Source organism: Onychostoma macrolepis, chromosome 14 (genome assembly GCF_012432095.1).
Source record: "Onychostoma macrolepis isolate SWU-2019 chromosome 14, ASM1243209v1, whole genome shotgun sequence".
NCBI lineage: Eukaryota > Metazoa > Chordata > Actinopteri > Cypriniformes > Cyprinidae > Onychostoma > Onychostoma macrolepis.
In genome coordinates, this window is record NC_081168.1 from 25,652,152 (window position 1) to 25,674,892 (window position 22,741).

General features: G+C 36.3%; 1 protein-coding gene across 2 annotated transcripts in view; it reads right to left on the minus strand.

Annotated features, from left to right (window-relative positions):
• The window catches only part of aff2 (AF4/FMR2 family, member 2), a 226,858-nt gene that overhangs the window by 155,509 nt on the left and 48,608 nt on the right, over positions 1-22,741 (minus strand). For both annotated transcript variants that reach the window (XM_058798019.1, XM_058798018.1), the window contains exon 2: positions 12,364-12,484. In XM_058798019.1, the coding sequence (XP_058654002.1) occupies positions 12,364-12,484 (121 nt within the window). The remainder of the gene's footprint in view (positions 1-12,363; positions 12,485-22,741) is intronic.

Below are 22,741 nucleotides of genomic sequence, written 5' to 3' on the forward strand. Positions count from 1 at the left end.
TTTTAGAATTTTTATTCACACTTTTGTACATCAACACAGGATTTTTATATGAGATCCTAACACTTGCATTCAAATATTTTGAAGGAATTTCTGCTATTGACTCAACAGACGATGTGAGTTTGGGGTGGATCACTGGCAGACCAGATGAGGGAGTGTCTGGAAAACCAGTTTGAAAACCTGCTAAAAAGTCATTAGTAGTAATATTATTAATGCTGCTCAAATAATATAATCCCAATGTGATCTCAAAGTAGTGTTTTATTCCTGAATGATTCAGTGCCTTTGAACGAAACAGTAGAGTAATGATTCAGTAAATGAATCATAAAGACAGTTGCTGAATGTGGAAGCACATAATAGCATAGATATATTTCAAATTTAGAGTAGTATGCTAGCATGCAGTTCCAAATTTAATATATCAGAGTTTTGAGGGAAATGGTTGAATCAACGATTCACTGACACATTTATAGAGACAATATAAAATAAGAACTATTTAATTAAAACAAATTTAGTTTTGTGTCATTAAAAAGAAGGACCAGATCTAGCATGTGCAGTTACTTATAGTTGACTCTGCATATTACACTAATGTAGAAAAAAAGTACAACATTTAACACGCTGTAGTTTAACTACTTTAAATTATAAATAGACTGCAGTCTGTTGTTTGACATGATACACGAGTGTGTGTGTGTGTGTCTCTGTGTGTGTGTGTGTGTGTGTGTGTGTCTGTGTGTGCTGTCTATCCTTGACAAGACATTGGCAGTGTTTACAAAAGGGCCTTGTGCTCATCTGCTGCGAGCACTCAGGGCTTTTGCCCCCTGGCCAGAAAACCAACAACTGCGATGGTAATGAAGGTGGCAATACCTCCAGATCTCAGTCAAACAGCATCGACACCTCAGCAGCACTCAAAAACTAAACCCACACAGCACACATTTCTAAGTCTGAAGGACGGTGCTGTCAGGGAAACGTCTTCGCGATAATTCGATATTTCTTTGCCAGTACGTGTATCCTGTCTGGATCACACAAAGACAGGAACAGCAAACACCAGTGGTCTACAGAGCCATTAATGCTTCGGATGAAGGATCGATGCGAAGTCAAAAGAGAAAACTCAGACTACACATCATTTAAAATCAATAGAAGATTGGTTACAGTGGAAAGGAGAACAAGAAAGAATGTGCATGGTGAAATTCCACCGAGAAATTACCTTAAACTCTTCTGATGGGAAATAGCTCCAGAAATAACTTTGAGTCAACTTAAAATTAAAATTAGATGTGCTTAGTCATTTGTGGGGAGGTCTCATTCATGTATAAAATCTGTTTTCAAACATTTTCAAATGCAATATATATGGAAATGCTTATATGGAAATGGTTTGGCCGCATTTTATTCAAATTAATACTTAAAGTTTCTGTCATTTAGAATCACTTAGATTCATAAACATAAGGACTTTTGCATGAAAAACATATTTTGTGCAAAAAAATATTAAATTATCAGTGAATGAGGTCAAATGTCTGTCTTCAAAATATAATACTCTGACTCTGAAACAACTTTTCTTTCTTGCTGATGTCACCAAGGTCACATTTACCATTTCTCAGCAGAATTTCAGGCAAAATCCAGTCATTCCAATAGGAGTTTCGCACAAGTTCTTCACACAGATTTAGCTCGTGTTCAAGTTGGTCAAAACCACTTGGTTTAAAACTGACTTTTGTTTTGATTTTAAATAGCTACACAATTTTACAATTGACAACGTAAGTGTTTTGCTAATGAAACTCCACTGGAATTTTGTTAATGTGTGTTATTTTTCAACCCCTACAACCAACTGTTATATAGAGACCACTTTTCATCATCTAATCAATTCCATAAATTTCATCATCTAATCAATAAAAAAATCAAGTTCTGTTTGGCATTGGCTTCAATGTCTACAAAGGTTGTAGCATCCTCTAATATGAACATAACAATACAAGCATTAAAGCAGACATGATTGATGATGACAAAGTTCATTGTGTTTTTGTACTGCATTCGTTAATTAGGAACAGACAATATTAAATTATTAATGAATGAGGCCCAGTGCCTGTCTTCATAATGAAGAAAACAACTTTCCCTTCGGACTAATGTCACTAAGTTGACATTTACTGTCACTCTGCAAAATTTAATTGGCAAAATCCATTCATTTCAACAGGAACAGGAAAGTTGGTCCAGCAATGTCAATGTGTCAAACAACATAAAAACTGCTTGACTTCTGTGTTTCAAACATCTACACTATTTACTTTTATTTTTGCTCACTGGATTTTGCTAATGTGATTTTATTTGTTTAACCCCCTCCAACCATCTGATACATTGCAACCACTTTTCATGATCCAACCAATTCCTTCACCTTACTTTTTTTTTTTGAAAATAGTTGAATTTCCATTTTCATTCAGAAATGCCTCACATTATAGAACTAAAATTGGTTGCAAGTTTCAAGTTGACTTTAACATCTTTAAAGGTTGTTGTATCTCTTAATATGAATCATCCAGAAGAACACAAACATTAAAGGCAGAATTAATTGATGATGACGAAGTTCAATGTGTTTTTGTTCTGCATTCACTCCTTAATTAGGAACAGAAAAAACATTGTCGCCAAGTGAACGTGGTGGCAAAAACAAGGCAGCCATAACAACAATTCCCACAGAGTCAAGCTAAACACACACTCGAGCACAACAACTTTAAATCACTCCTGAGACAGAGCATTAGACTGATTTTATTCAATTCAGACATACTAACCGTTCTACGCAATGCAGATCTAACCACAAAACAACCTGGTAGGTAAAAGAAACACAGAAACAAGGCATTGTGCGAACATGCACAGGTAGACGTCTGTTTGTCCATTTAGTGCATTTGACTCAGCAAGTTGCTTGTGGTAGAGGGTAATTTGGGAATATTTGCCTTGGGGCAAAAAAAAAAAAAAAAAGAAGAAGAGAAAAGTCTCTCTGTGACTGGGATGGTAGAAAACTCTTGGAGTCGCTCCAGATTTCTGACCTTGGCTGGCTGTAAGCTTTTAAAAACAGCCTTGCACGGAGAAAGCATGTCCAACAGGAGCGAAAGGCCACGAAGGGACACTGGGGGGGAAGCTTGATGTGGGAAACAAGCACTGGGGGCATTGGGAGCACTTGAGCTACGGTGCTAGTACCACTGGAACTGCTTTGAAGGTGCCAAGCGATCTGGGAACCAGTAAATTAGTCCCAAATAGCTGTTAACGGCACAGTTCCATTAAACAGGATTTAGGGGGATTAGCTAATAGCAGCCTTAGATGAGTGGTCGGGGGGTGGAGGGAGGCAAAGGGAATAAAAAAACGAAGCGCTCATGTCCTAGCTCTCAAGAAGAGGAAGGTTCATATTGACTTGCGACACAGTAAGGTTGTTAAATATTTAGCTCAATTATAGTTACCGTTTTGGAGGGAAATGTTTAGAGGTGCGGTATGTAATATTGACAGCTAGTGGTTGAAATTAGAATTGCAGTCCAATTTTATTTATTTTTTTCTCACGTGGGTTGCCAGATTGCCAGAATACGCAACAGGACCGAGCACAATTGACAATGGAAGGCGATAAGCTTTATACTGTAAGTTGATGAGTTGATTTATCCGTGTTTTATTATGCCTTTGCTCATAGAGATTTTTAAATCGACGCCGAGGCTTTTTAGTTTTGGTAGAATTCGTAATCTCTATCCCAGTTCTTTTGTTAACTTTCATGGCTACAATACACTGTGTTATCTGCTAACTGGCAACACGGGGAGTCGAAATACTATTGGGTAAACTCAATGCTATCTCACGACCAATTCATGCATATTTTATGAGGTGGCTAATTTGTATGAATTCCTACAACCTCACACGTACAATTTTGTTTGATTTATCTAGACCCCAGTGACGGCTAGGTTTAGGGGTGGGGTTAGGTGTAGGTCAACCGTACAAATTCATACGAATTGTGTAACTCGCAAAATACGAAAAATTTAGCAAAAATCATTTGAATTTGTAAGAGTAAGGTCATACGGATTCGTATGAATTAGCCACCTCGTAAAATATGTACGAATTGCCGTGAAATCGGGTTGGTAAATTGGCAGTGGGCAGAGTCACACAGACCAAAACAAAACAGACATTCCGACATGGAATGCACATTTCAAAGCAGAATTACTGCTGTAGCATTGTTTTTTGAAGTTACTAATATGTTAACTTAGCAGGTTTCTTTTTTTGCCTTATTACACATGGCACCTTTAACTTTCATTCACATTTTGAGGGCATACTCATATTCACATAGAGCTTTTCTTGTTAATCTTTCAAACACTGCAGCGTCTTCGGCGGCAAGATGCTCTCACAGAGCTCCTGTCTGGATCCTTCATTGTGCTCCGCTTCAGCGGCCGCTTTGAGCTCCAAATCCCTCTCACATTTGACAGGACACAGTGTGGCTCGCTGAATGGAGTCAGGTTCAAAGCACAGCACATCATTCAGGAGAGTGATGCAACCGCACAGCTGCAGCGAGGAATGCTGGGACAGCACATTCCTGTGGGCCAGGAACAATTACATCCTCTATGCAAACTCACTCAGAAATGGTTTGAGCCTCCATTTATCAAGTGTGCTTTTTTTTTTTTTGCTTTTTTTTTTTTCCTGTGCAGTGCTCATGTACAGTGCCTCAAAAATTTAGAATAAATGCGCCCTAATTAAATATCTATGATTTTTAATTGAATTAAATAAGAAAATATCGCACCAAATGACATATGCAAATGAGTATTCCCCCCTTTACACCTCTTTTCAGAGTGTTTTTTTTTTCTTTCTTTTTACAAAAGACTATTAACAACCTGGAGTCAATGGAATTTAAAATAAAATGCAGTTTAATACAATTTTCATTATATTCTATTAAGAGTCAAATGGTTTTTGTACATTTTCTCATATAACGCATACGTATATTAATATTAAATTAATAAATAGCATTGTTATTGTTAAAACACTAAAATTATTTTTTTAACAATTTTTCATTAATTTAAAAATATCAATATTATATTAAAAATAATTTAGAAATGTATACATTTTCAAAAAACTTTACATTTAATTTAAACTCAATATTAAACAAAAATTATAATAATATTTTCAAGTTAAATGACTAAAACTGAAATAAAGGTTGAAGTAGAAATAATAAAATAAAAATAACAGTAGCACATAACAAAATTTACACTTTTTACACTAAAAAGGTTACACTAAAATTTAAATCAAACCAGAAATTAATAAATACAATATTAGTATAGAAATAATACTAAAATAACACTTAATATATAAATAAATGCATACATAATACATGCAATCTGTATGCACATATAGAAAACACATTATATACTTAACTATCATCAATTGATCTATCTACATTTTTTATTTATTTATTTATTTTTAAATGTAAAATAAACATTATTATGTAAAAAAATAAAAAAATAAAAACTTATTCACATAGACATGACAACACTTCCGATAAGTTAACATAGAAAGGAACTGACACTCACTGTTGTTTTTTTGTTTTGTTTTTTGTTTTTTTAAGGTGCATTCTGGGAATTTCTAGGGAATGAGCATTTCAGTGCACTGGACAGCTCTAGAAATGGCTCACTCCTCGTCCAGTGCACTAGTGAATTGAGACAATGGGGGAATTCAGTAAGAATGAATTGTGCCCATTGATTGTGCTGTTAATTTGCATGTGCTGTCTGTGTTGTTTTTGTGCCCGATTCACTAAAGGAATTACACAAATCAGGTAACGGCGCACACGCGCCCACAAAATTAGTGCCGAATCCAATTTTCACGGCACAATTCCCCGTCTTGCAGTGCTAGATTACGAAGGATGCAGCAGAGCACACAATCCAGCACCACTGCGATCACCCGAATCAGCTCTTTAAAATGCTGCAAGTGTGCACACTACACCCCACGTCTAAATATATGTCTGTTTATAACACTGTTCCCCATCATTTGATGAATAACTGCCATGATCAATAGAAAATTTAAACAAACATTTATTTTCAATGGAACTCATTTTACCCCCTGCTTTCTTAATAATGTGACGTTAATTGCACCAAGCAAATAGCACTGTGTTTTGTGAATAAATCTATAATAAGCCTAATTTACACAAAAAGGAGGCATGTTTGTGCTGACAAGAATTACAACTGCTTACTCAAGACTCCTGGTGTGTTCTCAAGGCTCAGTAGCGAGGTTTTTGCACTGCAGTGCCGCAAACAAGTGGTATTAGTTTATTTTTTGTTCTCTAAAACAATACATTCATACTTGAAGATTGATTGATTGATTGAAGACTGTAATACTTCTTTGAGAAACACAAAGTTCAAAAGAACAGCATTTATTTGAAATACAAATCTTGTTGTCTTTATTGATCAATTTAATATGTCCTTGCTGATTAAAATTATTTATTTTCTTATACTTCAAAATATATTTAAAAACTGAAAACTGTTCTTTTAAAATGAAATAATTTAAAAAAAAAACTTTTTTTTTTGGTACTGTATTTTTAATCAAATAAATGCAGAATTGGCAAGTATAAGAGACTTTCAAAAACATATTTTTTTTTATTTATTTCAAATTTATGACCAATAGTGTGCAGGTGCGTCTCAATAAATTAGAATGTCGTGAAAACGTTATTTCAAAAAGTGAAACTTTCATATATTTTAGATTCATTGCATGTAAAGTAAAACATTTCAAAAGTTTTTTGTTTTAATTTTTTTGATTAGAGCTTACAGCTCATGAAAGTCAAAAATCAGTATCTCAAAATATTAGAATATTTACATTTGAGTTTCAATTAATGAACATCCATACAGTATAAATTCCGGGTATCTCTTGTTCTTTGAAACCACAATAATGGAGAAGACTGCTGACTTGGCAATGATCCAGAAGACGAACATTGACGCCCTCCACAAAGAGGGTAAGTCACAGAGGGTCATTACTGAAAGGTGTGGCTGTTTACAGAGTGCTGTATCAAAGCAAATTAAATGCAAAGTTGACTGGAAGGAAGAATTTGGGTAGGAAAAGGTGCACAAGCAACAGGGATGACTGCAAGCTTGAGAATACTGTCAAGCAAAGCTGATTCAAACACTTGTGAAAGCTTCACAAGGAGTGGACTGAAGCTGGAGTGCATCAAGAGTCACCACGCTCAGACGTCTTCAGGAAAAGGGCAACCAAGTCACTTCTGAACAAGAGAAAACGTCAGAAGCGTCTTACCTGGGCTGTGGAGAAAAAGAACTGGACTGTTGCTCAGTGGTCCAAAGTCCTCTTTTCAGATGAAAGTAAATTTTGCATTTCATTTGGAAATCAAGGTCCCAGAGTCTGGAGGAAGAGTGGAGAGGCACAGAATCCATGTTGCTTGAAGTCCAGTGTGAAGTTTCCACAATCAGAGATGATTTGGGCTGCCATGTCATCTGCTGGTGTTGGTCCACTGTGTTTTCTGAAGTCCACAGTCAACGCAGCCATCTACCAGGAAATTTTAGAGCACTTCATGCTTCCTTCTGCTGACAAGCTTTATGGAGATGCTGATTTCATTTTCCAGCAGGACTTTGCACCTGCCCACACTGCCAAAGGTACCAAAAGCAGGTTCAGTGACCATGGTGGTACTGTGCTTGACTGGCCAGCAAACTTGCCTGACCTGAACCCCATAGAGAATCTATGGGGTATTGTCAAGAGGAAGATAGACCCAAGAGACACCAGACCCAACAATGCAGATGACCTGAAGGCTGCTATCAAAGAAACCTGGGCTTCCATACCACCTCAGCAGTGCCACAAACTGATCACCTCCATGCCACGCCGAATTGAGGCAGTAATTAAAGCAAAAGGAGCCCCTAGCAAGTATTGAGTACATATACAGTAAATGAACATACTTTCCAGAAGGCCAACAATTCACTAAAAATGTTTTTGTTTTTTTTATTGGTCTTATGAAGTATTCTAATTTGTTGAGATAGTGAATTGGTGGCTTTTTGTTAAATGTGAGCCAAAATCATCACAATTAAAAGAACCAAAGACTTAAACTACTTCAGTCTGTGTGCAATGAATTTATTTAATACACGAGTTTCACAATTTGAGTTGAATTACTGAAATAAATGAACTTTTCCACAACATTCTAATTTATTGAGATGCACCTGTAACTGTGAACTGTCAAGAAATTAGATTTAAATGTCTTAATTGTCCAAAAACCTTTTTATTTACATGATCAAAAATGCAATACAAATACAAATTGCAAAATATTATTACAATTTAAAAAACAAAGTTTTCTATGTGAATGTATTGCAAAATGCTTTTTTTTCCGTAATGCAAAGCTGAATTTTCAGCATAATTACTCCAGTCTTCAGTGTCACATGATCTTTCAGAAATCAGTATTTCAAAGACATTAAAAAATTATAATCATTCCAAATGTATGACTGATAATGTATATACATGGACAACTGAAAATTGACAAGAAATTAGACTTAAATATGTATTAATTGTCCAAAAAACGTTTGGCGGCACTGTAGTTTCTTGGACAAATAACAAAAAGATTACAAAATACAGACCTTGAATTTATGACAGATGACTTTATGAAGTTTTTCTTCTTGAGTGACCGTAGACTGACACGTTCACCTTGTAGCCAATCTCCGTCCTTACTTAGAGAGTTTTTCATTATCACAAACACCTTGCGCTTCCTCACTGGGGATTTAGTCTCAGCGCCCGTAAAGCTGCTTTGGGACCATTTTCTTTATTACAAACGCTATATAAATAAAGCAAAAGAAGCAACAAATGTACCCTTCACCTGATGTCACCCTGTAAGTATTTCAGAGACCAATGATTCTCACATTAAAACTCTGAGCAAAAGCTCCGCTTGCAGCTTCGGCTCGACGTCAGCAGCGACCCAATTTTAGCTTTATATATGTGAGGCTGAAGTAGTTTTTTTAGCAGAGAGCTCTGATGTTGAGGCAACTAATTTCAGAGGCTAAGAGGAAGAGGTCTGGACCAGATGAAGATAAATGGCATGTGTAGAGCTGATTAGAGAAAGAGAGAGAGAGGGAATGCAGATATGAAGTTAAGGAGAAAAAATAAATAAACGCCAAACCAAAAGGAGGGGGAGAGAGCGAGCCTTGTCTTAGGAGAACTGTAATTAACCCTCCAAAAAAAAAAAAAAAAAATTTAAAGGCAGCACTACATCTTTCTCCTGCTGCTCTGTGGGAAGCAACAGACAAATTTCAGGCCCTTCTTCTACAAAAAAAAGGCATTCCATGCTTCAAAGCTCCAGTTTACAGACACACCATCATGTTTGAACACCATTTATGAGGGAATTAGCTCTTCCAGTAAACTAAACTCGGATGTTCCCGATGGTATATCGAGCTCATAAATCATTTTACATATCTGCATCAATTATCACAGATCTTCTGACAGAACTAAAATATACAAGCTGACATATGCTTTATTCCACAGTATATATTCAACTCGATCGAGCTAAAATAACCCTCAATCACAGCTTTCACGGGGAAAATATCGCGGCCGTTCAACTGCCAAACTCTAAGCGACACTGTCACTCAAACCAGAAGAAGCCTTCAAGCCACGCTCAAGTGAAAACTTGCTATTAAAAGAACGAAAATCCCTGTTCTGGATCAAAACCAAAGCTGTAAAATGTTGTCATAACCTGTCACGACTCATCCCGTCATAACTGTTTACATGACAGTATCGTGGAAATGACACAGATGAAACAATTAAGGCGTGAGTAAGTGCTGAGTGACGGTAAGATCATCCTCATCCAGGCTTTGCAGTCGTAATGACGCTCCGGGGTGAAAGGCTCTGACTGAACGCAGAGGACCAGGGGAAGATTGATCCTGCTCTCTGGCCCCTGAGGACCTCGGGATGGCCATAATGACAGTGCTTCACTCTCTGAGATGGTCTGTCTCGGCCCTTGCTAACAGCTGGCTAAGGAAACAGATAAGCTACCTGAGGCTGGAAGGGCGACCTTGACGCTTATTGACGCAATGAAAGTGATGTTCCTTGAGCGGTGACATGTACAAAAGTGCTAGTGCATCTTAGTGTGGGTGTTTTATTCTGAACTGTTCTGAAACACTGTTTACTTCTTTTATACACATTCCAGGCCTTTCTGTCCACATTTCAACTTTGTACAATGTTCCTGTTTGTTTTCATAATCCAGAAAAGTGTAATAACTACATTTCTTTTCGACTGATGTCACCTAGGCCATCCGTAGAGGGAAATCAATGTTAGACAAATAGCTATTTAAGTATGGCATTTCTTGTTAACAGTTTCAATACTGCAGTTATGTTCATGTAATAAAGGTTATTATGGCAATACTAGTATATACAGATACATTTGTAGATTTACGATTTGGGTATGTTCTTGAGTGTGAATTTGACATTTCACCTCCATGTCCGGGTAACTGTTTTGAATCACAGCAGACACGAGCTTAAATAAATACAGCCTGATTGCCTGGAAGAAATTTTCACCCCTCTCTTAATTAACCGTAAATTCGCATTCAGTTCAGGGCCCATTTGGGGTATGTAATGGCAACTTTTCACGATCCAAGCACCACTGGACAAAATTGTTGAATATTCTGTTTTACTTGTAATATGTAATGCTAGTTTTCACACCCTTTCAATGTAGCCAATGTTTTATTGTTAAATAATAATAAAAAAAGAGCAATTTTCATATATATATATATATATATATATATATTTCTATTAATTTTGCACTGTCATGTCATTTTGTTATTTAACAATATCTACTTATTTGTGACCCTGGACAACAAAACCAGTCTTAAGTCGCTGGGTTATATTTGTAGCAATAGCCAAAAATACATAGTATGGGTCAAAATTAATGATTTCTTTTTATACCAAAAATCATTAGGATATTAAGTAAAGATCATGTTCCATGAAGATATTTTGTAAATTTCCTACAGTAAATATATTCAAACTTATTTTTTGAATAGTAATATGCATTGCTAAGAACTTAAATTTGGACAACTTAAAAGGCGATTTTCTCAATATTTTGATTCTTTTTTTTTTGCACCCTCAGATTCCAGATTTTCAAATAGTTGTATCTAGGCCAAATATTGTCCTATCATAGCAAGCTTATTTATTCAGCTTTCAGATGATGTATAAATTTTGAAAAAATTGACCATTAAGACTGGTTTTGTGGTCCATGGTCACATTTAATTAATACTTTTATTTTTAAGGTCTGGCACTTCATTGTTCTAAATAATGCCTTGTTATTGATTGAATATCTCTGTTAAACCCCCTTTTTATTATTATTATTATTATTATTTTTTTTTTTGAAGTACCCTTTCAATGTAGCCAATATTTTGTTGTTAAATAATAAAAAGGAGCAATTTTCATATATATTTATATTAATTTTGCACTGCCATGTAATTTTGTTATTTAACAGTATTTACTTATTTAATTAATACTTTTTTCCCCTCATTTTTAAGTTCTGGCATTTCGCTGTTCTTAATAATGCCTTGTTATTGATTGAATATCTCTGTTAAACCCTTAATGCATGTCAAATGGGTAGACGCACTTCATATTTTAATTTATTTTTATTTTATTTTTACGTATGTGTGTATAACTATACATGAGTGTCATTCATTGTAGATTAACTGATTTAAAAAAAAAAAATGTGTGTGAACTCTGAGTGCTTTCAGAACCTGCATAGACAGCAACACAACTTGACACATTCAAGGCCCAAAAAGGTAGTAAGGACATCATTAAAATAGTCCATGACATCAGTGGCTCAACCTTAAATTAAGTTTAATAAAGTCGTTATTTTTGTTTTCCTTGTGCACAAAAAGTATTCTCTTAGCTTCATAAAAATGAAGGTTGATGTCACTGATGTCACATGGACTATTTTAACAATGTAATTACCACCTTTCTGGGCACTGAATGTGGTAGTTGCTCTCGGATTTAATCAAAATATCTTAATTTGTGTTCTGAAGATGAACAAAGGTCTAACGAGTTTGGAATGACATGAGGGTGAGTAATTAATGAAAGAATTTTTATTTTTGGGTGAACTATCCCTTTAAAATGTAGCACAGTCATTTTTAAATGCCTATATCCAGTTTTAGTTATAATTTGACCCTTTACATCCTAGATTTAATCCTAAAAGTAATATTTTATTCAGGCATCTAAAGGGAAAAAAAAAAAATTAAATTACATAACCCTGATCGTAAGCATTCCTTCAAACCAATTCCAGCAGAACCCAGGGTGGGGGGCAAGAGTTGAGTAAATATTGGATGTAAAGAGAGTAACTCAGCATCCTTTAGCTGGAGCGATGCCCTGCGTTAGATGATGTGTGTGTGTGTGTGTGTGTGTGTGCGCGTGCTCTGATTGGGCCTTCTGGCAAAACCCTTACCTTGTACGGCTCACCAAACAGATTAAATCCGGTAGAGAACAAGTCTTCATCCTGCTGCACTTCCTGTGTCCTTCGCTCCCACTCCTTCTTCTTCAGCGCCGAGCGGTCCTGCTCGTAATGACTGCGGGAAACGAGAGAGAAAGAACGATAGAGAGTAAGAGCGTGATTCGAGTTGGCATGCGAGAAATCGACGGCAAAAAACCCAGCCTGTAAGAGATTCAAGGGAAGCCCTTATCTGTCTAATAGGCCCGAGCTGACACTAAGCAGATGAGGAGAGCGTGGCGGAGGAGATAAAGTAACTGGATTGGTGCACAGATGCTTTGCAGGAACAGACAGGAGACTGCCAGGAAGAGGCAGCTCTGTTTGAAACGCTGTAAGAAGGGCTGGAGCCTCGGGGAGCGTTTATTTAGATTTGAAGGACCTCATATGGCAATCAGTGTGGGGGATTGTTACAGGAAATTCAAGCTTGTTTTAAACAAAGGCAGATGTCATACTGCGGTAGTTGACAATCCCGAATTCAGCATGTGGAGTAAATGATTTCACAAATGAAAACCCAAGCGTCGCCCTCTGAGGGACTCTGTCAGCCTCGTATTTTCTTTACATTCATTAAAATGACGACTTCATCTGAGCGGCTCCTCAACGCCTCTCCCAAGCCTCTTCTGAGTTATTTAACGTCCGTAAACGACTTACCGTTTAACAAACGTCATCTATTAGCGAGGAGACAAACACGCGGGGTGCTAAGCTGAGTGTGTGCGATGCTAGCTGTGGCTGGTTGGCCCCCGGGGCCGGTGTTATAGGCTGACAGTGGCTGATTAGGACCCGTAGACTTGGTTCTATCATTATCATAATGCAGAATGGCCCCAGGTTAATGCAGACCTCCCTCAGGAACAGACACACACCACAGCCGCTAGCTGTAGCATTAGCATCGGTCCCTGAGGAGGAACAACGGCGTGATAGAAATGGTGAATTTTTATTTGGCTGTTTTATTATGTACATGTATGAGGATGTCTGAGTACTCGTCTGGTCATTTGTTCTGTCGTTCACCCACTTACACAGTGAAGGATACATGACATGCTTTAAAAGATATGCTGTCCCTTAAAACAAATTAGCTTGCTAATGACACTTTTCACTTTCAAATTTAGGGTGAGGGATTTGAAAGGTTGGAAGCCTGATTATCCCATAGAATGGTGGAATATAAAACATTAAAAATAATAATTAAAAAAAAGGTTAAATGTGTCTTTTGTATCTCACAATGTCACTTTTTATGTTGAAATTGCAACTTTGATTCTTACTCTTGCTATTATTTTGACATTATTTGACACCCTAAGTACAACTGCATAATCTGGGAGAAAAAAATTGAATTGCAATTTCTCAGAAAAAAAAAGCCATTTCAATTTAAAATGTGATTTAAAAAAAAAAGCTCAAGGTTTGCTGTGCTTGTTTGCAAGACTGTGATTATATGTCATTAGAACTTTATTATTATTATTATAGTTTACAGTAAAAATATGACAAATAATACTAATAAATGTTTATGTTTTAAATAAATAAATAAATAAATAGGAAAGGGAAAAAATAGCCCAAAGATATTGTGACTATATATCTCAATAATAATAATAATAATAATCCACTAGTTTAATACTATTGTAATATTTTGTTACACAGATATGTAATATATATATATATATATATATATATAACAACAACAGTAAAAATGCAGTAACTTAGTATCAGACACAAATGTCATCAAGACATAAAATAAATCAACAGCAAAATGACAAAGAGTTCCATTATAATTAAATGTGAGCAATAACAATAATTGTAGTATCTATGGTATTTTGGTCACGGTTAACATTTTAAATGGGTGCCCCAATTTTATACAACATGCTAGAAAATATTTGCTATTCTAACTCATGACTTATCCCTTCAATTTTACACTTTAAAAACAACCATTATTTTGACTTTCCGCTGATAGAATCATCACTTTCATCTAATGTCAACATTGCTAAAACCCAAGATACCTCAAACACATATTTCATCAACCCCTGCTAATAGGACACTTTCCCAGAGCAACAGAGAGTCATCCAGCTCTTGGAGGTGATGGATAGCACAGCGAGCCGGAGAGCTGGAATCAGTCCGGCTTCAATCGGCCTTTGCGCACCTCGGAGTCCCGCGGCTTCAGCCACGGTGTTTAATCCATCACCAAATTATTCCAGAAGGCGGGAGATGAAACGGTGCGAGAAAAACGAGGCCTGGTCTGGGGGTGACAGGTGCTTCTTCTGAGGGGTCGAGGAAGAAATAAGTGACAAAGAAAAGTGGGAATAAATACAGCGACGAGAGATTGACGGTGCTTCCAAGGCCTTAATGACAGCAAGATGTCAGTTATCTTTATGTCAGTGCACTGGGCACACCTGACATAGCCACCTGACAGGACGATAAATCAAATTTACAGCTGTCAGTGGCAGAGCCTTCCAGGCACTTGGGTCCCCTGACACTGCATTACCCTCCAAATGCAGAGCGCTGCGCTGGGCAGTGAGAGGGTGCTACAGACGATTAAGAAACTAAAGGAAGAACGCTGAGGTGCAAATAACCCCTAGTTATGACTGCAGCAGTGTGAGACAGCTTAACAGTGTGAAGACAATGGACTCTATGTGTGAGTGTCATTTCTCCTCATAGTGGGGAAAAACAGCCTGTTTATTATACACTAGTATGATAAAGGTAATGCCTCAAACAAATTATAAAATATTTTTTTATTTTAACACTTTATTTTAAGGTGTCCTTGTTACACGTTACATGTATTTACTCTTATAATAACAATAATGTATGCATAATTACATGCAACTAACCCTAAGCCAAAGCCAAAAGTACATGTAGTTAATTAATATTACTCTGTACTTAAATATATAATTACACTTTAACACGGACACCTTAAAATAAAGTGTAACCAAATGTACTTTCAGGGCTGTCAAAACTTAACGTCTGAATTTAATTAAATGAAGTATGAATACATTTTTACATTTACATTCTCCAAAAAAGTTACAGATATTATTACTATTTTGTAATATGACTATTATTACTGTTGGTCGTGCTACTTTATAATATATATATATATATATATATATATATATACGCACACACACACACACACATATACACACAGGTATATTGTCAGTCATTCTATTTATGATTTTTTTTCGTCTCACAAATGTATTTATATATATATATTAGGGGTGTTAACGTTAACGCGTTAACGCATGCGATTAATCTAAAAAATATATTTTTAACGCAAATTAATTGTTTGATAAGGTTTGACCCCAGCTTCTTCCCATCATTGCAGCGCGGAAGGTTATCTATCATTGTGTGATGAGGGTACAGCGGACCAGTGTTGCCAGGGCAGAGGCACAAGTGGGCTATTTTGAAAATATAGTAGCGAGAAAAATTACAGAGCCATGGGTTGCGTTTTTTTGGGCTACTTTTATAATGTACCATGGCCGCCCAAAGTGTATTAGCCTGACTACGTCAGACTTCGTACTTCCGCTCAATTTCATTTCGCTTCTGTACTCAGTCTGATATAGCAGACCATCTCTCAGTTTATCTCCGGCTCCGCAGCAGCCGGGCCAATCAACGAACAGAGAGTTTAAGATTGTAGTTTAGGCAAAGTCTCTTTGGTTTAGGTTAGAGAAATCTAAAACGACAGCGGACATGGAGACACGGGATGCTATTCACTCTGTTGTGGAGAATATTCCGGCATTTGCCAACTGAAGCCCGAACAAGAAGAGTGTTTGGTTCACATTTTGATTGGAGGTGATGTTGTGGCCCTACTCCTGACAGGTTTTAGGAAAAGTTTAATTTATCAACTGTTACCGATCGTCAGCGAGAAACTGGGGAGGCCAAAGTTCGGCAAGGCGATAATTGTGGATGCGTAGATTTACTTCACATAATCTGCAAAATTAATTCACAGCCATCTTCACTCCGGTATTTCGCTCGATGGTTTTGTTTTCGCCACATACCTGTGTTTACAGCAGAAGTTCGAGGCGGCTGAGCCGGCGAATAACATACGTCATAACCAACCGTTATGTGATTGGTTTACGGGAACACCAATGATTTTAAACTTCAGGCAAGCGTCTGCCCACGAGAAAGTAAACGCTTGTCAATTATGCCCTTCCAGACTCTGTCTACGAATCAAAGCGAAGTAGCAGAGTTTGGTATTACCAGGCTAAAAGTGTATATAGACAAAAAAAAAATTCAAATAGATCCTTTTATACTTGAAATGTATCCCTGGCAACTTAAGAACAGAGAGGCGGTTGTAACATCAAACAACGTGAGTTTCAGCCAGAGCATACATGTTAAGGCTTTTACACAGCAGAAATAATCATGACAACAGCCACTATAGATTATATAAGATAATAAACACATGATTACGATAGGATATTTGTATGTGATTTTCTTGAGGGAATGTGTACATCTGAAATGCTAATTTGTGCAGTGATAAAAGGCTATAAATAGCATATTTTAACAACAGTAAACGACCAAATTCCACATGTGGTCGTAAAAGGAAGTTATTACAAACACTCGATGGTGGTTTGAAGTGAGTTCTGAGTAAAAGTGTATTATTAATCTCATAAATTGTCTTATGAAGCATGATGCTAATATTAGCTCTAATGCACCTGCAGAACAAGTCTTCTTCATAATGCATTTTGTCATAATACTTCATGTAAGGTCGCAAGAAAATGTTTTGTTGTATTTATTTAGAAATACTTTTGATAATAGTAAATGTATACTGGGATTGAAGTCCATGACTGTGATTAATGTGATAAAAAATGTTAATCGATTGACAGCACTAATATATACAGTGAGGAAAATAAGTATTTGAACACCCTGCTATTTTGCAAGTTCTCCCACTTAGAAATCATGGAGGGTCTGAAATTGTCATCGTAGGTGCATGTCCACTGTGAGAGACATAATCTAAAAAAAATCCAGAAATCACAATGTATGATTTTTTAACTATTTATTTGTATGATACAGCTGCAAATAAGTATTTGAACACCTGAGAAAATCGATGTTAATATTTGGTACAGTAGCCTTTGTTTGCAATTACAGAGGTCAAACGTTTCCTGTAGTTTTTCACCAGGTTTGCACACACTGCAGGAGGGATTTTGGCCCACTCCTCCACACAGATCTTCTCTAGATCAGTCAGGTTTCTGGCCTGTCGCTGAGAAACACAGAGTTTGAGCTCCCTCAAAGATTCTCTATTGGGTTTAGGTCTGGAGACTGGCTAGGCCACGCCAGAACCTTGATATGCTTCTTACAGAGCCACTCCTTGGTTATCCTGGCTGTGTGCTTGGTCATTGTCATGTTGGAAGACCCAGCCTCGACCCATCTTCAATGCTCTAACTGAGGGAAGGAGGTTGTTCCCAAAATCTCGCAATACATGGCCCCGGTCATCCTCTCCTTAATACAGTGCAGTCGCCCTGTCCCATGTGCAGAAAAACACCCCAAAGCATGATGCTACCACCCCATGCTTCACAGTAGGGATGGTGTTCTTGGGATGGTACTCATCATTCTTCTTCCTCCAAACACGTTTAGTGGAATTATGACCAAAAGTTCTATTTTGGTCTCATCTGACCACATGACTTTCTCCCATGACTCCTCTGGATCATCCAAATGGTCATTGGCAAACTTAAGTCGGGCTGGACATGTGCTGGTTTAAGCAGGGGAACCTTCCGTGCCATGCATGATTTCAAACCATGGCGTCTTAGTGTATTACCAACAGTAACCTTGGAAGCGGTGGTCCCAGCTCTTTTCAGGTCATTGACCAGCTCCTCCCGTGTAGTTCTGGGCTGATTTCTCACCTTTCTTAGGATCATTGAGACCCCACGGTGAGATCTTGCATGGAGCCCCAGTCCGAGGAGATTGACAGTCATGTTTAGCTTCTTCCATTTTCTAATGATTGCTCCAACAGTGGACCTTTTTCACCAAGCTGCTTGGCAATTTCCCGTAGCCCTTTCCAGCCTTGTGGAGGTGTACAATTTTGTCTCTAGTGTCTTTGGACAGCTCTTTGGTCTTAGCCATGTTAGTAGTTGGATTCTTACTGATTGTATGGGGTGGACAGGTGTCTTTATGCAGCTAACGACCTCAAACAGGTGCATCTAATTTAGGATAATAAATGGAGTGGAGGTGGACATTTTAAAGGCAGACTAACAGGTCTTTGAGGGTCAGAATTCTAGCTGATAGACAGGTGTTCAAATACTTATTTGCAGCTGTATCATACAAATAAATAGTTAAAAATCATACATTGTGATTTCTGGATTTTTTTTAGATTATGTCTCTCACAGTGGACATGCACCTCGATGACAATTTCAGACCCTCCATGATTTCTAAGTGGGAGAACTTGCAAAATAGCAGGATGTTCAAATACTTATTTTCCTCACTGTATATATATATAGTTTATATTATACACAAGAAATGTATTCATAATGCCTTATATAATTTTTGAATATTTATTTAATTTTTATTTTACATCCTTCAAATAAAATTGGTGATAACAATGCAATTTCATAATATGACAATATTATTACTGATAAAATTTATATTTAAATATTCTATATTGTTTAACATTTTTAAACAAGAAAGTGTATAAAATGTTTTCCAATTTTTTTTAGCACAATGACAATGTATCAAACATAATATTTTTCTTGCATGTGAGTTTATGAAAATATATCTAGAGACAAGAATCAGGCTGTCACGTGTATGTTCAGTTTAGTTTGGTTTTGTTCTAGTTTTTTCTTCTTTGACCTAGTCTTGTTTTTCCTGCCACTACAGTAGTTTGTTCCCTTGGTTAGTAATGGATTAGATTAGTGTCTGCACCTGTTTGAATGGTTTGTTTCACTGTATAGTCTGATGAAGAGCATCTAAGCTCGAAACGTCACCTGTGGTGAGAACATAATTAAATATCTCTGGAGCTGTGGTGTGCCTACTTTGATGTTTTCGTTTCACTGTATTTAAGCCTTGTGTTTTCTTCTGTTCATCGTCAGGTCTCGTTGCACGGTTGTTCAGTTCCTGTGTCCAATTTTGAATTTGTGTAAATAAATCTTAATTGCTGTGCTTAGTCCCAAATAAAAAACTAATTCAAACTATAACAGCATCTCAATAATACTAAAATAACACTGTCCAGATTATCATAGAGAAAATCTGACAATCTCTGAAAACACCCTAAAGACACAATTTAATCTCCTCTTTCGCAATGTTTGTTTTGCTTGATTTTCATACAGTCAATAATTTTCTCTTCCCATGCATCAGAGGAGGCGCTGCCCACCTTCCTTCCTCTGAGAACACACCAGTGATATATTCAGACTTCACATAAACACATTACTAAAATTTCTCTGGGCCATATATTCAGTCTTATGCGTGCGTTGACAACACACCGTATGTTAAACAGCAGCGGCCAGGCGGTTTATTACGCTGATGTTGTCGGTGGCATGATTACGTTCTGGAATATGTGGCATTGGCAGTTTTCTCCTTCCATTCTTTCGTACTCCACCTCTCCTCTGCCTCTTCCCAACACCGCCGACGAAGGGGGGAAATGAACAGCGATATCCATGGAAAAGCGAATGAATTTAATCTTAGCTGAGCTTTGCTGCATTTGAAAGATAACCAAATAGAGCGCCTGCATCTCTCTCTCTCTCTCTCTCTCTCTCTCTCCCCCTCCTCTCACCCCTCTCCCCCTCCGCAGCCCCCGGTGAAAGCCTCCCATAGAGAAATAATGTAATAAACAGCCGACGAGTGCCACTGTTATTAGAACGAAGCAGCCGCCACAACAGTGGGCCTGATTTCTGATTTAAGCGGCAATTATTAATTTGAAGCACAGGCTAATTAAAACTACAGCTAAGCGTTTAGCCTCTTGTTACAATTATTTTGGAGGATTGTAATTATATGGAGCTGCTTATCTCACACATTAAGGCAGTGACAGAAGAGGTGGAGATCTCCTCTCATTTATTTCCTGATATATCAGCGCTTGGACGAGATTGATGCGAGAAAGATAGCAGGCGATTGTCAGAAGGAAGCTGGGGGTCGTCTGGTGGGAAAACCGAGCTCTGTCGGGAACACTTTTGCTTTTTTCTTCTTTCTGTTTCTTTCATTGCCTTTTTGTGATTTCACAGAGCTCTTGTGAATATGCTTTCCTTGACTAACAAAAACATGCACTATATGAACCAAAATGACAATATTGACAAAATTATATTGTAATTCTTTTCTTTATCAAAATATTTCATATAAATCTATCATCACGTACACGATTGTTCAAAAGTTTGGGGTCAGTGAGATTTCTTTGAATGTGTTTTTGTTTTTTTTAAGTGTCTTATGCTTACCAAGGCTGTATTTATTTAGTTAAAATACAGTAAAAACAGTAATACTGTGAAATATTTATAAAATTGAAAATTTTCTATTTGAATATATTTTAAAATGTAATGTTTTGCTAGGAAAGTAAAGTTGAATTTTCAGCATCATTACTCCAGTCTTCAATGCCACATGATCCTTCAGAAATCATATATGCTGATTTTCTCACATGAGACACATTTCTAATCATTATCATGAATATTTTTGTGAAAACTATTATATATTTTTTTCAGGATTCAAAATTCAAAAGTTCAAAAGTTTTTTTTTATGAATCTTTATAACATTATGCATGTTTTTACAGATACTTTTGATCAATTTAATGCATCCTTGCTGAATAAAAGTATTAATTCTTTCAATTCTGACCAAAAAACCACATATGGTTTGTTTGTTTATTATTCAGGATTATTTGATCAATAGAAAGTTCAAAAGAACAGCATTTATTTGAAACAGATTTTTTGTTACATTATAAATGTATTTACTGTATTTTTTTTTTTTTTTTTACAATTTTATGTGTTGTTGCTCATTAAAAGCATTGATATCTTTCATAAATAATAAAAAAAATTATAATAATACTGACCCCAATCTTTTGAACAGTACTATTCTTATATTTTCCTTCAATCTTTTTGTTCACCATTTTAACCAGATAACCACTGTTGCTAAATAAATAGTAAACAGTAAATAGCAACAGTAACAGAAACATATCCACCCTCAGAAACACCGGAGAGACCCATTCAAAAACAGCCCAAATTTAGCATTCCTTCAGTCAATCCCCCTTGAGCTGCAGAGCGAGCACAAATGACCAGCCAGGCCAGAGCCGCGTCTTCAGGACGGGAAGGCAGCGGTGGCAGCTGCTTGTAGGCGAGTAAAGGACTCTCTCAGATTAATGAGCAGCGCCGACAGTAATTGCTAGGTGCCAGGTTATCACCCTGACCACTGACACCACTTCCCCTCAGGACTCTCTCCATTTCCTCAAGGAGGCCATTGTTTGCACTCACATTAGCAGTGGCTCAGCAGGATAGCAGAGACGCTGGGCACACAATGAAGGCTAGAACACACTTCACCACTGTCACTGACTTTTGATGCCTTTCTTCCTTCAGGGCAGTGCTGATTAGTGATAGACGTGATCCTCAATGTTTAAAAGGCACTAAAAACATTTTCTGCAATTCACAGACACACAGGAATAAGTTAGATATGATTTATCCAGAAATGTGCACATCTGATTTAAACTTAAATTTAAATTATGATAAAAAAATAATTTGACACACAACAATAATGTTATGTTATGTTATGTTATGTTATGTTATGTTATGTTATGTTATGTTATAATAAAGTAATTTACATTTACATTTAGCAGACGCTTTTATCCAAAGTGATTTACAAATGAGGACAATGGAAGCAATCAAAATCAACAAAAGAGCAATGATATGCAAGTGCTATAACAAGTCTCAGTTCGATTATTATTATTATTATTGTTAATTTATTATTATTATTAGTAGTAGTAGTAGTAGTAGTAGTAGTATTTCAATTATATTTTAGTATATTTTAGTATTTTCAATTATATTATAGTATTGCATATATTATGGTATTTACTACATTGCAGTATTACATTTATTATTATTATTATTATTATTATTATTATCATGTATAGCTTAATAATAATAATAATAATAATAATAATATTATTATTATTATTATTATTATTATTGTTGTTGTTAGCAAGTACAGCTTTGTAATAATAATAATTATTATTATTAATTTAATGAATAAGTATTATTATGATTTTATTATTATTGTTTAATAATAATAATAATAATAATAATGACATTACTTTTGAGGCTTTTGAAGTCTCATCATTCTTATTACTGTAACATTTACTGTAATACAAAAAAGTTATGATTTCAATAGCACAAAATATAGAGTATTATACTTTTATTATTATATGTATTATATGTATACATATGTATATGTATATTTTGTGTTATTGAGC